Raw genomic sequence first — 13,083 nt, forward strand, 5'->3', positions numbered from 1 at the left:
TGGCAACATAATCTTAACTCAAGGTCCACTCACTAGCTTTTTTGGGTGTTTTCAACCATATCTCCCATTCTTGATCTTAGAGATAGTAGTATGATGAACGGATTTTAACCCAGCCTCCACTTACTAGCTTTTTCTGGTGCTTTCTTCCAAATCTCATTTTCTTGACCTTAAAGTAGTAGTATAAGAATATAAACTCAATGCCCACGTACAAGCGTTTTCCAGTGCTTTCATCCACATCTCAAATTATTTGCCTAAAAAATCACGACTGAAGGTCCACTTACCAGCCTTTTCTGGTGCTTTTTACCCACATCTCTAATTCTTGACTTTTGGAAATAATAGTTTGACAAAAATAATCATGACTCAAGGTCCAGTTGCTCTCTTTTGCTTGAAGTTTCAATTGATTGCAGGTGTCATGATGAGGACCTGCTCATGGACACTTTAAAATGCAGTTCATTGTCGTTAAAACAGTTGCTAAGTGGATATCCAAGGTCGGTAAGGAAGTTTCATGTGCAGAGCAATTTTAGTCTTTTACTCCGACTGTATCTGTAAATAATCTACGTTCTGAATTGTAGTGCACTGATTTTTAAAAGCTTACACAGCCAAGCATTTTAATGTTCAGTGTGCCTGTAGATGTATGTGTACAACACAAGCATTGTGTTTTAGCATTGATTTATTATTTTGTGGCCGTGCGAGCCTTTGGGTACACTTATGCTTTCCATTTGGTTTACTGCTGTTTTATTTTGTCTTGTTTAACTCTATGTCAGCTTAAAGATCAAGATTTTAAAACACAAATCCCACAGTCACATTTACATAAATGTCTCTCTCTGCTGTTCGCAGGCTTCCAGCTGAACCGCCGAGCCAAGCAGCCATGAACACTGCAGAGATGCTTGATTCAGAAAATGGTGAGCCCTGTTCGGATGCAGCCTGTTCAAATAATGAGAAATATTATGATCGAGATCAGCGGGGGTAAATTCACTTCTCATTATCACCGTTTTTTAGTGGTTGCCATTATGCTATCATGGCAGCCATTATGTTTGAATGTTGTTTTATATACTCTTACAGAGGAGTGGCTGTTAAACCAGTTTGGAGTGATTGCCCCACTGCTATGATAACAATTTTGCCTGCTGTTTCTTTTTGGTTTTTTCCTTCTTGTAATGGGTTCGTAGTCAGCAGTCTTAACGGTAATACTGAGGCACTGACGAGCAAGGAGGAAGGTTTCAGCATAGGTCAACAGTCTTTGGATAAAGCGTCCATATATTTATGAGACACAGCCTATCATTTTAAAAATCACTGTGGGAATTCTCTTAGTTATTACTGGATAGTGCTGTTACTCAAGTCTTTGTGCATCTCCATGTTTGTGTGTGAGAGTGTGTGTCTGCTCCCATCAGCAGCAGAGCCTGGAGGAGATAGATTAGGCTTGCAGTCTCATTACTCAGCCAGACAGATAGCCAGCCGGACAGGCTGAGTGCACACCTCAGCCTGTGACCCAGTGATGACAGTTGTAGAGTTGTGTAACAACACCACACCTCTTCGATTCTCCACAAGTATCAATAAAAGTCAGAAATGGTGTTAGAGGCAATATATATCAATTTGCTGTGACGGCACCTGCCTTTTATTAAATATCACTGATGCTGTGCAGTGAACCTTTACAGAATTCAATCCGGCTGGTTTCCCGTGATGCTGGAGGGATTTCAACCCTGCAAAAATTTTGATAGTCGCCTTTTTTGGCAATGAAAATACTCGAAACACTCAATACTGACAGCAGTTCAAATGGGATTTGTAAAAACTTGATGTGTTCATTTGCAGAAACAGTTACATCAGTTTTGATTGATTTTCCCAAATAACAATGCTGTTTTTTTTATTGTACACTCAAAGGTTTATTTTACTAAGATATCTATTTTTTATATTATTTACTTTCAAACTGATGCTGAATTTGTTTTTATTATCTTGATTTTTAAAAAAATCAAGATAAACTGGTGATAGTTTATTCATTTTAAAGGAGACCTATTGTGCTTTTTAATTTTTTCCCCACAGAAGCTCCTCTCTCCCACACTAAACACTGTTCCTGAAACGCCTCATCAGTAGTCCCGCCTTTAATTCAATGACTTTGTGACATCACACTATGTCACCATATCACACATTTACATAATTAATGCCTTGCAGCTAGTTTGGCACATGAGAATTGATTTAGCACAGCTGCTCTGTTGTTGTTCGTGTTGCTGAGTCAGGCATGTGTGAGCTGACCAATCAGAGCAGACTGGGTATTTTGGAGGGGGGGGGGCCTTAAAGAGACAGGAGCTAAAAGAGAGTGTTTCAGACAGAGGTTACAGGGCTGCAGCACTGGACAGTATGAGGAAACTGTTGTGTTTTTTGAGCAGTAAAGCATTTAAACGTGTTGTAGTAGTAACTCAAAATAAAATTATGAACCAGACGAAGAGCATATTCTCCTTTAAGAATGGATTCAATACATTACTGCGAATGATCTCTTCATTTGAACTGTTGAGAATTAAATTAGTTTGCAACTTTGTTGGATTTATTTCATTTCATTTCATTTTGTTTACAGTGTTTTATTTAGTACATTCCCCCAAAACATGGCATTTTGGAATGAAAGTACTTGTACACCAATGTATCCTGAAGTCAAACTTGGAGGAAAATTTCCTTCTGGTGCGTCACTACTACTTTTCACTCGGGGATATAATTCTACTCAGTGTCATGAATTTCAATAAGAGCTTATGGCGAAGTGTGAAACTGAAAGCCAAGAAGCTCTGTGAAGCTCGCATGTACCCCAAATGTTTGACTATTTCCATAGTTTCAGTCTGTTGAGGTGAAGCCTTGACAGTTCCTGTTACGATAAGATTTTTTTATTAACTGTCACAGCTGTTTCTTCGAAAAGAGATTAAATTGAACAGCCTAATAATCCAGTCAAGCATGAGGTCACTGATTGTAGCCAACTCATCAAGCTGAAGTAAATGTCTTTCATGAATCACAAAGAATAAACGCTCAAAGTCAAATGCTGGAGAAACAGCAGAAACTTTTTGATGTGCCTGTGTGTCGATATGTTGTGTCGCATAAAAAAAGTAAATAAAATCCTTGTCGGAGTAGTTTGGCAAAAGCATAGGCCTATAATACTTGTAGTAATACTCGAGCTGCTAGGAATACGAGGACTTTGACATCAGCACTCGCCATTGAAATATCTGGAAAATGAGTTAGTTATGAGCACTTAATGTGGCTCCATAGAATGTAATTTTGAGCCAGGAACTACAAAAAGAGCCATCCTTAATGTCGCTTTTGTCCACGTAAGGGCTGTTCTGCAGCACTAATGGTCTAGCTGTAAGAACAATTGCCCTTGTTCTTTATGATAGGAAGCTTTCTGAGTGGGAGGACTTTTAAAGCTCCTTATCGGTATTATTCACTGTACTGGTTGTACTGTAATAGCGATAGAAGTAAAACCTGTCCGCATCAGAAAAATGGCTGTTCAAACAGTTTGTTCAAACAGTGTAAAATGACCCATGTTTACATTTTCCTGACAAGCAACCTCCTGCGTGCGTTCAAATAAAACCCTCTCCAGACTAACAACAACATTTGTTTAAACAGCGTGAAATTACCAATATATATGTGTTGTAGAATATTTTTCTCTACCACTGTGAACGCTCTTCAGGAGGAGGTGGTGGGTGGTAACAAAGGGTACAAAGTTGATTTCTTTTTAACCATAATCACCATCTTTGCCTAAGCTTACTCCACCATAGTTTAACCCTGATCCAATGACCATGAACTCCATCTTTTCCTCACCTTAACCAAGAAGATTTGGCTGCAGATAAAATGTGCATATGGGTCATTTTAAAATGCACAAACAAACACCCAGTTCAGTCATTTATGTATATATATCTGTTGTCTGAGAACCGACACGTTATCCAGCTGCTTGTTCCAAAGCCATCTTTCTGTAATGGCTTTGTGCTGTTTCAGTTAAACCCATATATGTCTGTGACAAACCCACTTCTCCCCTAATGTACACATCACCAACCCTCTCTGTGCACTGTGCACCTGCCTGCCTCCTCATGCACCTCTTTCTGTCCACAGGAAACACCACAGATATCAATGACAACAGGTAAGAGCGGTGCACTGTCTTTGCTTACTGCACAACACCTTCTGCTGTTTGCTGTCTTAGCAGAAACCTTTAACAACAGCTGTCGAAGTGTCTGAAATATTTACTTTTAATAGCTGTCATGTTCAGAAGTAATGGCAGAGTTCGAAGTAATTAACTTAATGCCTCTAGGATGTTTGATGATAGTCAGTTATGGACTAATGGCATGTTAAAGTATGGCACTGCCGCATGCACTGATCCCTGCTGTGTTTTAAGAACAATTACTCTAACGTCACTGATTTGCTTTCCTTCACTGCTGCGTCTCTCTGCTCCGTCGCTGCCCCCTTGTTGCTGTTACTGCCACTGCTGCTCCTGCTCCTGCTGCTGGTGATGAATCTGGTGACGGTGCTGCGGCCGCCTTTAACGCTGGTGTGTTTGGTAGCATGTGTCTGAATGTGAATTCTGTGTCCAGAACTGACGTCTGTGACAATCAGGACCCAGCCAAACTCTACAGCCTGCAGCCGGAGGCTTCAGCCAGCTAATAGTCCTGAGCAGGTGAGAGCACAGAGAAACAGAGCAGCTCTGCAGCCAATTTATTTCACAACACGGTCTCATAAATCATGGATGAAAAATAAGTCATTAAACGTGCAAATCTCACAAGTAACCAAGCAACCAATGGATTTGACACACACACGGAAAAATTCACCTGATCTGCTCTGTAAGTAATGTACATCACAGAGAGCATAAAGGATAGACTCTCTGAAAAACCAGAAGTGACATGAGCAGCTAGCAGCAATCAATTGCTTATTTTCACTTGTTGTGCATTCATTTATGATCAAATGTACTGGGAATCTGAACACGTTTGATTAAATTTAACATTGTGCCTTTGAGCAAAGTCTCACTTCATTTAACTGTGATTGTGAAGCTTTTTTCAGTTAAAATTGCATTGGATGTGTTTGAAAATGCACTTGAATACTACAGAAGTACAGGAAGTACTAGTATTTTTAGGAGGAGTGGTAACATTGAGTGTCGGTGATTATATACAAATGATACACCATGTTAAAGGTCTATTTTATATGAGGAGGGTATTCCTTATCTGAATCGAGGATCTTCCCTTGAGGCAAGTAGTGATTTGTGATTCTGGGCCACGTGAATAAAATTAGCTTCATACATGAATTTACATTATTTACATTCATGGGAATGTTAAGAACCTTTAACCACAGCCTCATTTCACAAAAGTACAATGTACAATCTCGGCTTACACAAAGATCGCAAATGAAGGCAGTGTCGTGTCTCCCATGTGATTGTGGTTTGCAAATTGCAGAGACATTTGCAAGTCCTGCAGGGCTCTCGCATCGGGCGCATGCATGACATTTGATTTGATTACTGAAACGTGTCAGGATTAACAGGAAAGAAAATAGAATAGCTTGCATGTTGAAGCAGGGCCTTGGGCATTACATAAAATGGTCCAGCTAATCATTAAAGATTACCAAATGAAATGCAAAAGGAACACTGAAACAGGATTTATTGATGGAATAATAGAGACATTTATTTCATATCCATACCTTGTGTTTTTAGTATAGTCCATTTTGCAGCAATAAATGTATCCATTATGTATTATTAGAGTAGATATACTGGGTTGGGAGCAGACGCTGTCTTTTGAAACATCACTATGACTTTAAAGATCACAAAGTCTCAGCTTTTGGGTGTTGTGTCGAGTTAACAGCAGAAATCCTGCCAGCTGCCAGCATGAAGGACTGAGTCTTTTTTTTTTCTTTTTTTTTTTTTCGGGCATCCCGTACTAAAAATACCGCCACTCACTCTGTGAAACACTTTGCACAAAAACAGCCAACAAACAGCATCTGTCTCAGATCATCAGGGTAAAAGATTAAACATTATAAAAACATTGCTCTGGGAAAGACCCAGGAGAAAAGGTGGATTAAATAATCACCGGCTCTGTTTCTTTTTAATTTCATCCCACTGCTTTTGCCGTCACAGGGTTTGTTCGGTTGCCTTTTTCATGTTTTCAAAATAATAATGTCCAACAGGGACACAGAACTGGTGCGGAAACTTAATTTAAACTTCTTCAGGTAAAACTAGTAACGTGTTAATTCTATAAAACAGTAAACCTGCAGACTGAGGACTATAACTCTTAACTTTTCAAGCTCTGTAAGCTGCCGTGAAGTTTTCCGCAGGGTAAATATAAGTTTTGCACGGTGCTGGTGAATTTTACACCCTATGAAGTCTAAACCTGTCCCCAGAGTGCTCCGTGCATTTTCCAAACACAAGTAAGTCTCAGTGAAGACACCAGAAATAAAATGACTCGCGACATGTTCCTTCTGGCAACGTTAGTGTGACTCACTGGCTGATGTACCTTCTTGCCTGCCATCATTCGCTCCCTCTGCGTTTCTCTCAAATGAATCTGACTGTCGATCTTACTTTCTGTTTCTCTCTCTCTCTCTCTCTCTCTCCAGGCAGACGTTTTTTCTGAGGCCTCCTCTGTAAAATCTGCATGCAGCTGATCTCTGTCCTCCCAGCCTATCTTTCCTCTCCCATCCTAACCTGCTGTAAACGGACTTCTATCTCTCCTGTGTCCCCCTTTTTCCGCCCTGCTTGCTCCTCTTCAATCCCTTCTCCTTCCTGTGCAATGATGTGGGGTGTATGTGGGTATCAGTAGGATCCATGGCAAGCACTGCATCTCAAATTCCTGGTCCGGCAGCTTACACCCATTTTGCTGCACACACTCCCCAATGATCTGGAAAAAAAAAAAACCAAAGGGACCACAAATAAAGGCGGGGAAGAGAAGATGCAGTGCTGTAGGTAACCACTAGGGTGTGCTGTTTGTCTCGGTGAGGGAATCACAGTGGACATAAAACCAGTACATTCAATCTTTAACATTACTGTTATTATTAAACATGTGTATGGATCTGAAAAAGTGAAACAACATGAAAACATGTGAACCTCAAGCCCACTTTACTAATATTTATACATCTGACTGTGCATGTCGATTTTTGAATGTTGGAGTTCAGCTTTTCTCTGAAAATAAACAAAAGAGGAAGAGAGCTAGGGAGGCAACACGATCAGGAAATGTCTCAGTCTGAACAGCGGTGCAGGAGAAGCACTGTAAGTCAATGTAAATGGGAAATTCAGTCTTAAAAATTTGCTGTGTTAACGGGATTTATTCACAGTTTTTGTTATTGATATCTCAATGTCTCATGAAAAGACTAAAACCAACAACATGTGCCTCTGTCTCAGTATGAGGCTGGAACCGGCCTGAAAAGACTCAGTAATTTCTTAAAACAACTAAACACTGTAATCTTTGGCAAACTTTTCTAAAACCGAAGGAAATAGTGCATTTATTGGGACTATTTTCAGCCGTGGATCAATACACTTTTTTCTGCTCTGGTTAGTTTTTAGGATGGCGTATTCGTGGTGATGAGGAATAATGTCAACGAATCCGGCAGTGTGACTCAGTGATGTGTTTATGGACACAATGGAGGTTGCTGGCACAAAAAGCTGCTTGCAATCCGGGTTAATTTGGGCCTTGTCATGTAATTAAAAAACTATGCTGAGAGTCACTACCCCGTTTTGTTGTAATCAGCAGGCACACTGCTTCTGCGTCCTCTGCTGTCTGTCTGACACACTCGCCCACACATGCAGGGGAAAGGGACTATGTGATGCATTCAAGCACACCTCGTAAACTCAGTAATCCATACATGAATGGCCACAATGGTTTTTCTATTATCATTTGTTGAATACACGCTCCAACATCTGTCAGTACCTTTTCTTGTCCTTTCACTACTGTCTGTAAAATCGTAAAAAATATCCCATTTATCCCATTGGCAGATTTTATTATCTTTTTTCATATTCTTGGACAAGAAGTTTCCACATAATTAATTAATTAATATTTGTTTATAGGATCAGTTCAGTGTTGGTTTTTGTCTTTTCATGGAAATTGTTTACAATAAGAAGAATATAGCTGGTCATCAGAAGTCTCCTTTTTTGAAACAGTTTGAATCCTAACTGAAAGCAACATTCAGACTAATTATAACAGGATTTTTTAGAAACTGTGCCAGTAGTCATAGTAACAATATAGTCTTTGATGGTTTCATTCATGTGGGCTGCTGTTGCCACGTACAGTAGGTAGACCAACACACACTTAACTAAACTACACATACGCACACCTGCTGTAGTTGAACCTGGCGAGCCTTAATTTAGACACATTTGACCTTTTTTACTATAATCAAAGAAAGGTAAATTAAGTTTATATATGCAGTACAGAATCCAACTCCTCAAGACGCAACAGTTTTGTATTTTGGTACCCTTGGAGGATATATTTCAGATATTAGTTTAAGAAGAATAATACACCATATAACCCTTATATTCCACCTCTAGTAAGTTTTAGATCACACTTTTCATAAAAAATCTTTAAATCTTCAGATGGCTCTGACTGTGGCAATGTCTCACTGAGAGCCGGAAGAACCATTGTGCTAAAAGAGGAAGTTGGTCAGAGGACTGTTCAAAATAAAACACTCAAATATTCAGTGGTTAACATCAGTCACCACATGTCTGACTTTTGCAACAGTGCACTGGTTTTAACTGTCTGATGAGCAACTTCGTCTGAACCATGAATTCAAGTCTAAAACACACAAGTCCCGATTGTTTAAAAAAAAAAACCTGACTATCTCCTACTAGATAGACTTTTAAGCTGTAAATCTTCCCTCCAAAAGCTGCCTGTCAGGGATCGTCTGTGAGATATTCAGTCATTGTCATGTCAACCAAAAGCATGGCAGTGAAAAAAAAAGAATTGTGTAGCAACTATTTTTATACTGCTAGTTCTACTTTAAAATATATATATATTATTATTATTATTTGCTTTATTTTAAATGTTATTTGTCTGCTATTTATTCTTAATTTACAGCAGTTGTTGAATGTGAGTCGTCTTAATTTATATTGATCATGTTGACAGTGTTTCTTACACTGCAGAATGCTTTGGATTTCCTTTGTCACTGAATGAAAATGCATGCAGGTGTGCAGCTGCTGTTGCAACATGAATTTGTTCAGGAGATGACAAATCTTACAGCTCCGTATGAACCACCTCAGATTGAAACCAAAGCCCTTATTGTAGTGAGTCACTTAAAGAGGATCTTGCTCTACGTAAGTCTATATAAGCTCTGGTTGAGACATAAACCAGGGGTTACTGTAGGTTATCAGCAGCTGATACAGCCGTGTCTTATCCCTCTGACAAACACTCAGATATGGTGACTCATCCGCCAATGAGGTGTTTAACTTTTAAACACAAAGTACAGATATATTACATGTTCTGTATTACTTGGGTACACTCTGAGCAGATAAGTTGATTGACTGTCTACACACAGTGACGGACCTCGCCACCCGTCAGGCTCTCGCTGTCGACCTCCTGATCAGACAGTCAGGATGTGAGAGTCAAGGGTGTCAGTGGAGGGACTGTGTGTGTGTGTGTGTGTGTGTGTGTGTGTGTGTGTGTGTGTGTGTGTGTGTGTGTGTGTGTGTGTGTTTATGAGAGGACAGGAGCTGCGTCTTCTTAGCAGCTCCTCACTCTTTGACTTTCTGCGGTCAGTTCAACAAAACAGAGCAGTAACACTTCAGATTACAGCTTGCTGATTACATTGTACATTCATATGGGGTACCAATAAAATACTTTACTTGGGCATTTGTGTTTAAATTACACAATAAGTACTTTTTTAATGAACTGGTACACTTCCAGGGTACAAACAATGGACCAACAGGATCAGCATATACAGTGTGTACCTATGTAGAATAAAGAGTTAACTCCATCTGGCACTTTTACTCACAAATACTTAAAAGAAGGCTTCACAGTGTACTAGTAATGTCAATGATGAATAAAAATGAACCATAATTAATAATAATAAATACTCCGATACCATCACTTGTTCAGTGCACTATTTGCACTTGTGCCACATAGACCATACTCACACGTCGGCCAAGTGCAAGTCATAAAAACCAAAGGAATCTGACAAATCATTCATTCACTGATCAATATTTATAATGTCACCACTTCTCAATTGACCAGCATCTGAAAAGATACGTTTGCTTCTGTTAGACATCAGCTAACGTTAGCATTCAGCTACTTCCGAGCTAACACTACTGTTTGATAGTGTGACAGCAGACAGAAGATGCATTTATTTAAGCCTGGGAGCGAAATGTACTGGATGTATCCAAACGGTAATGCTAACCAGGAAGTCGTTGAATGCTAACGTTAGCTAATGGGTTCTCAAATATGTTGTTTACTTTGAAATATGACCCGATGTCCCTCCATAGCTTCACTGTCCATCATTTTTTCAGCTGCTGATCAATCGGGAAGTGGTGAAATGATAACAGTTTGTCAAGATTTCCTTCAGTACATTTATACGACTCGCAACCTGGAGCACAGCAGTATTAATATTATCAGTCAAGCTCCCCACCCCGAGCACCACGTCAGAGGAAAATGGCCAGTATGTGAATGTGGTATATTGTCCCTCTTAAACAAAGTAGTTTATCACAAATTGTCTCCTCCCACCCAGTAGTATTTTATTGATACACCATATATACTAATTATAATGTTATTAGCTGAGCTGTAATCTAAAGCCTTACCAACAGACCCTCCCTTTTTATCAAATTGAGGGTTATTAGATATACATGAAGCACTTTATCACATTATTTTATTAAAAACATTCCCTCTCTCTTCCTCTTCACAAGTCTTTACAGTAAATACTGCATTCAGTTTGACTTCCTCTAAAGGGTGAAAAAGGGCCGTTGAACTTTACATTATCACTGAAGTTGAGTGTGTTCAGACGACCTATAGAAACCATGAGTTGAATGTGAATGGCCTTTGTTATCAATCCGCTGTTAATCAGAAAACCACAAAGAAAACAACGATTCTCCCGACGTGCACTATGGTTGTATACCGTTGGATGATTGAGCGTAGAATTTATTTTCTGTCTTTTCGTTCTGTTTGTCTGACATTAAGTGTTACAAATCTGAAAATATCCTGGCAAGGTAAATAATATGTGATACTGTAGCCTAAATATGCAGAAATAAAACTATGACACGAATGGAAAGGTGGAATGAAAAAAAAAAAACAGAGGCAAAATGTCTGTGTTTGTTTGTACTTTTGTGCGTTGGCTGGTTTGTTTATAGCGTGTGATTTAGTGCATGCAGTACTCTCTTCTGTAGCTGCTGAGAAACAGTACTGTTATCTCATGAAACTCCTTCCAATAAAGATGATCCTGTGTACAAATCCGTGTTACGCTGTCTTGTTATTACTCCACGACTTTGACTATTTGAGCTTTTTGTTTTTTTGAAATATATATCAAAATACTTAGAAAGGGTCTGTATTTTCACAATTTTGTTATTTTTCCCATGAATATATCTTCTTGAAGGGGCAATATGAAAGAATTTTACTGTTAAATCTTAAAAAATTCCTTAAATTATCAACAGAATGTGAAGAAATAACAGTTTTAACATTATGTCAAATATGTATTGTGTAGCAGAGACATCTGCTGAAGTTAGCATGCTGAACAGATAGCCCCAGCAGTCCAAAGTTCCTGCGCTAAGAGTGTTAACACCAGCATTGCTCACAGTCTGAGAGGTCACAGTCAGTCAGCCAACTTTCTTAGACTCCAAACTGTGTCATTACAGCGTCACGTGATTCACAGGTGAAAGAAGCGGCTGTAAAACAGTGGATAATTTCTTTTTATTAGCGTCACAACCCCCGGGAAATGACTCATTGGACTATCAGAATTTGAAGCTTTTTTGGCTTCATGTGCACTGAGCAGCTTTCAGAGGAATGAACGGGGCTCTGCCTCCTCAGCTGTATCCAGATTTATATTGTTACAGCCATGGTCAGCTCATAGGACCGCTAGCTGCATGGCTAATTGAACTAACCAGCTAAAGGCAGCTATAGTTAGCAGCAGTTAGCTGTTACTTTGGCGATATGCTGCCCCCTATTTGTTTTAAGTATGAATTCAACAGGTGATCAGTTCTTACATATTGCATTTTTAAAGCATCATTATGGAGAAATTGGCATTCTGTGCAACTTGGCGCCCCCCACATAGCACAACACTGTCGTAAATACAAATCCCAGGTCTGTAACCATCTGTCAGACGTAATGTAGGTGCTAACTACAAACAAAACTCATCACATCATAACAATGTTACATCTTGAAAGCCTGTATCTTGAGGTAAACATGTACTGTATGTAACGCTGTGATCCTCTCACTGACGTTACATAGTGCAGAATCAAATAATAGGGGGGGAGTGGCTGAGACAGAGACACCATTCACCCTATTACATAACACTGAACCATCAACATGAGAGAGAGTCCATAGAATATATTACTAACGCTGAGCGGTTCGAGCTCATTTATAAAATGAAATATAAGCTTCTTTCTCCTGCAGTCCAGTTTATTGTCAACAAATCCAGATGTTGGCAGAGCCAGGAGAGACAAACATGTAACACTGGGGTCAAAGTCATGACCAAAAAAATCTAAAGGAACAAGGTGAAAACCCAACTTTGCCACAGTGACTTTCACTCAAAACAAATCGATAAGTAGGGCAAACCAGGACTCAGAGTCAGCCTCCTAACATAAACATCCAAAGGTGGATTGTCAATGTAAAACTCATGTGCTATATGTTGTGTAGCGAGGAGCTTTTGATTCTGGCGCTGGATGCTCATTAGTTAACCAGCCGTTTACATGAACTCACTGTTAAAAAAATGCTTTGACATGAAATGTCCCCTTCAGCACTGTTTGATTATTGAAATGTTTGCTTTAAGGTTGTTTTAAAGTCCTGTCCAAGTTGCACACTTTTGAAAACTAGGACATAAAAGTGGTTGTGCTGTCTCGTCATTTGTTTATTACCGAATGACGCAAAGGTAAATGGCCTTTGCCATCATTCTGATCAAGTTTGATTACATCTTGATTGATTGGTCTTTGTCGTAGCTGTGGCTTTCTGAGATGTATGC

General features: G+C 39.3%; 1 protein-coding gene across 2 annotated transcripts in view; it reads left to right on the top strand.

Annotated features, from left to right (window-relative positions):
• kif5ab (kinesin family member 5A, b) overlaps positions 1–11,362 on the top strand; it is a 76,156-nt gene extending 64,794 nt beyond the window's left edge. The window contains exons 26-29 of one of the 2 annotated variants that reach the window (XM_084349559.1): positions 838–902; positions 4,078–4,105; positions 4,524–4,636; positions 6,556–11,362. In XM_084349559.1, coding sequence (XP_084205685.1) covers positions 838–902; positions 4,078–4,105; positions 4,524–4,623 — 193 coding nt within the window. In that variant the 3' untranslated portion in view covers positions 4,624–4,636; positions 6,556–11,362. The remainder of the gene's footprint in view (positions 1–837; positions 903–4,077; positions 4,106–4,523; positions 4,637–6,555) is intronic. The other variant, XM_084349560.1, reaches the window with a different exon arrangement.
• The last annotated feature ends 1,721 nt before the right edge of the window (positions 11,363–13,083 follow it).

The sequence above is a fragment of the Pagrus pagrus genome (assembly GCF_965226575.1).
Source record: "Pagrus pagrus genome assembly, chromosome: 3".
In the NCBI taxonomy this organism is placed as follows: domain Eukaryota; kingdom Metazoa; phylum Chordata; class Actinopteri; order Spariformes; family Sparidae; genus Pagrus; species Pagrus pagrus.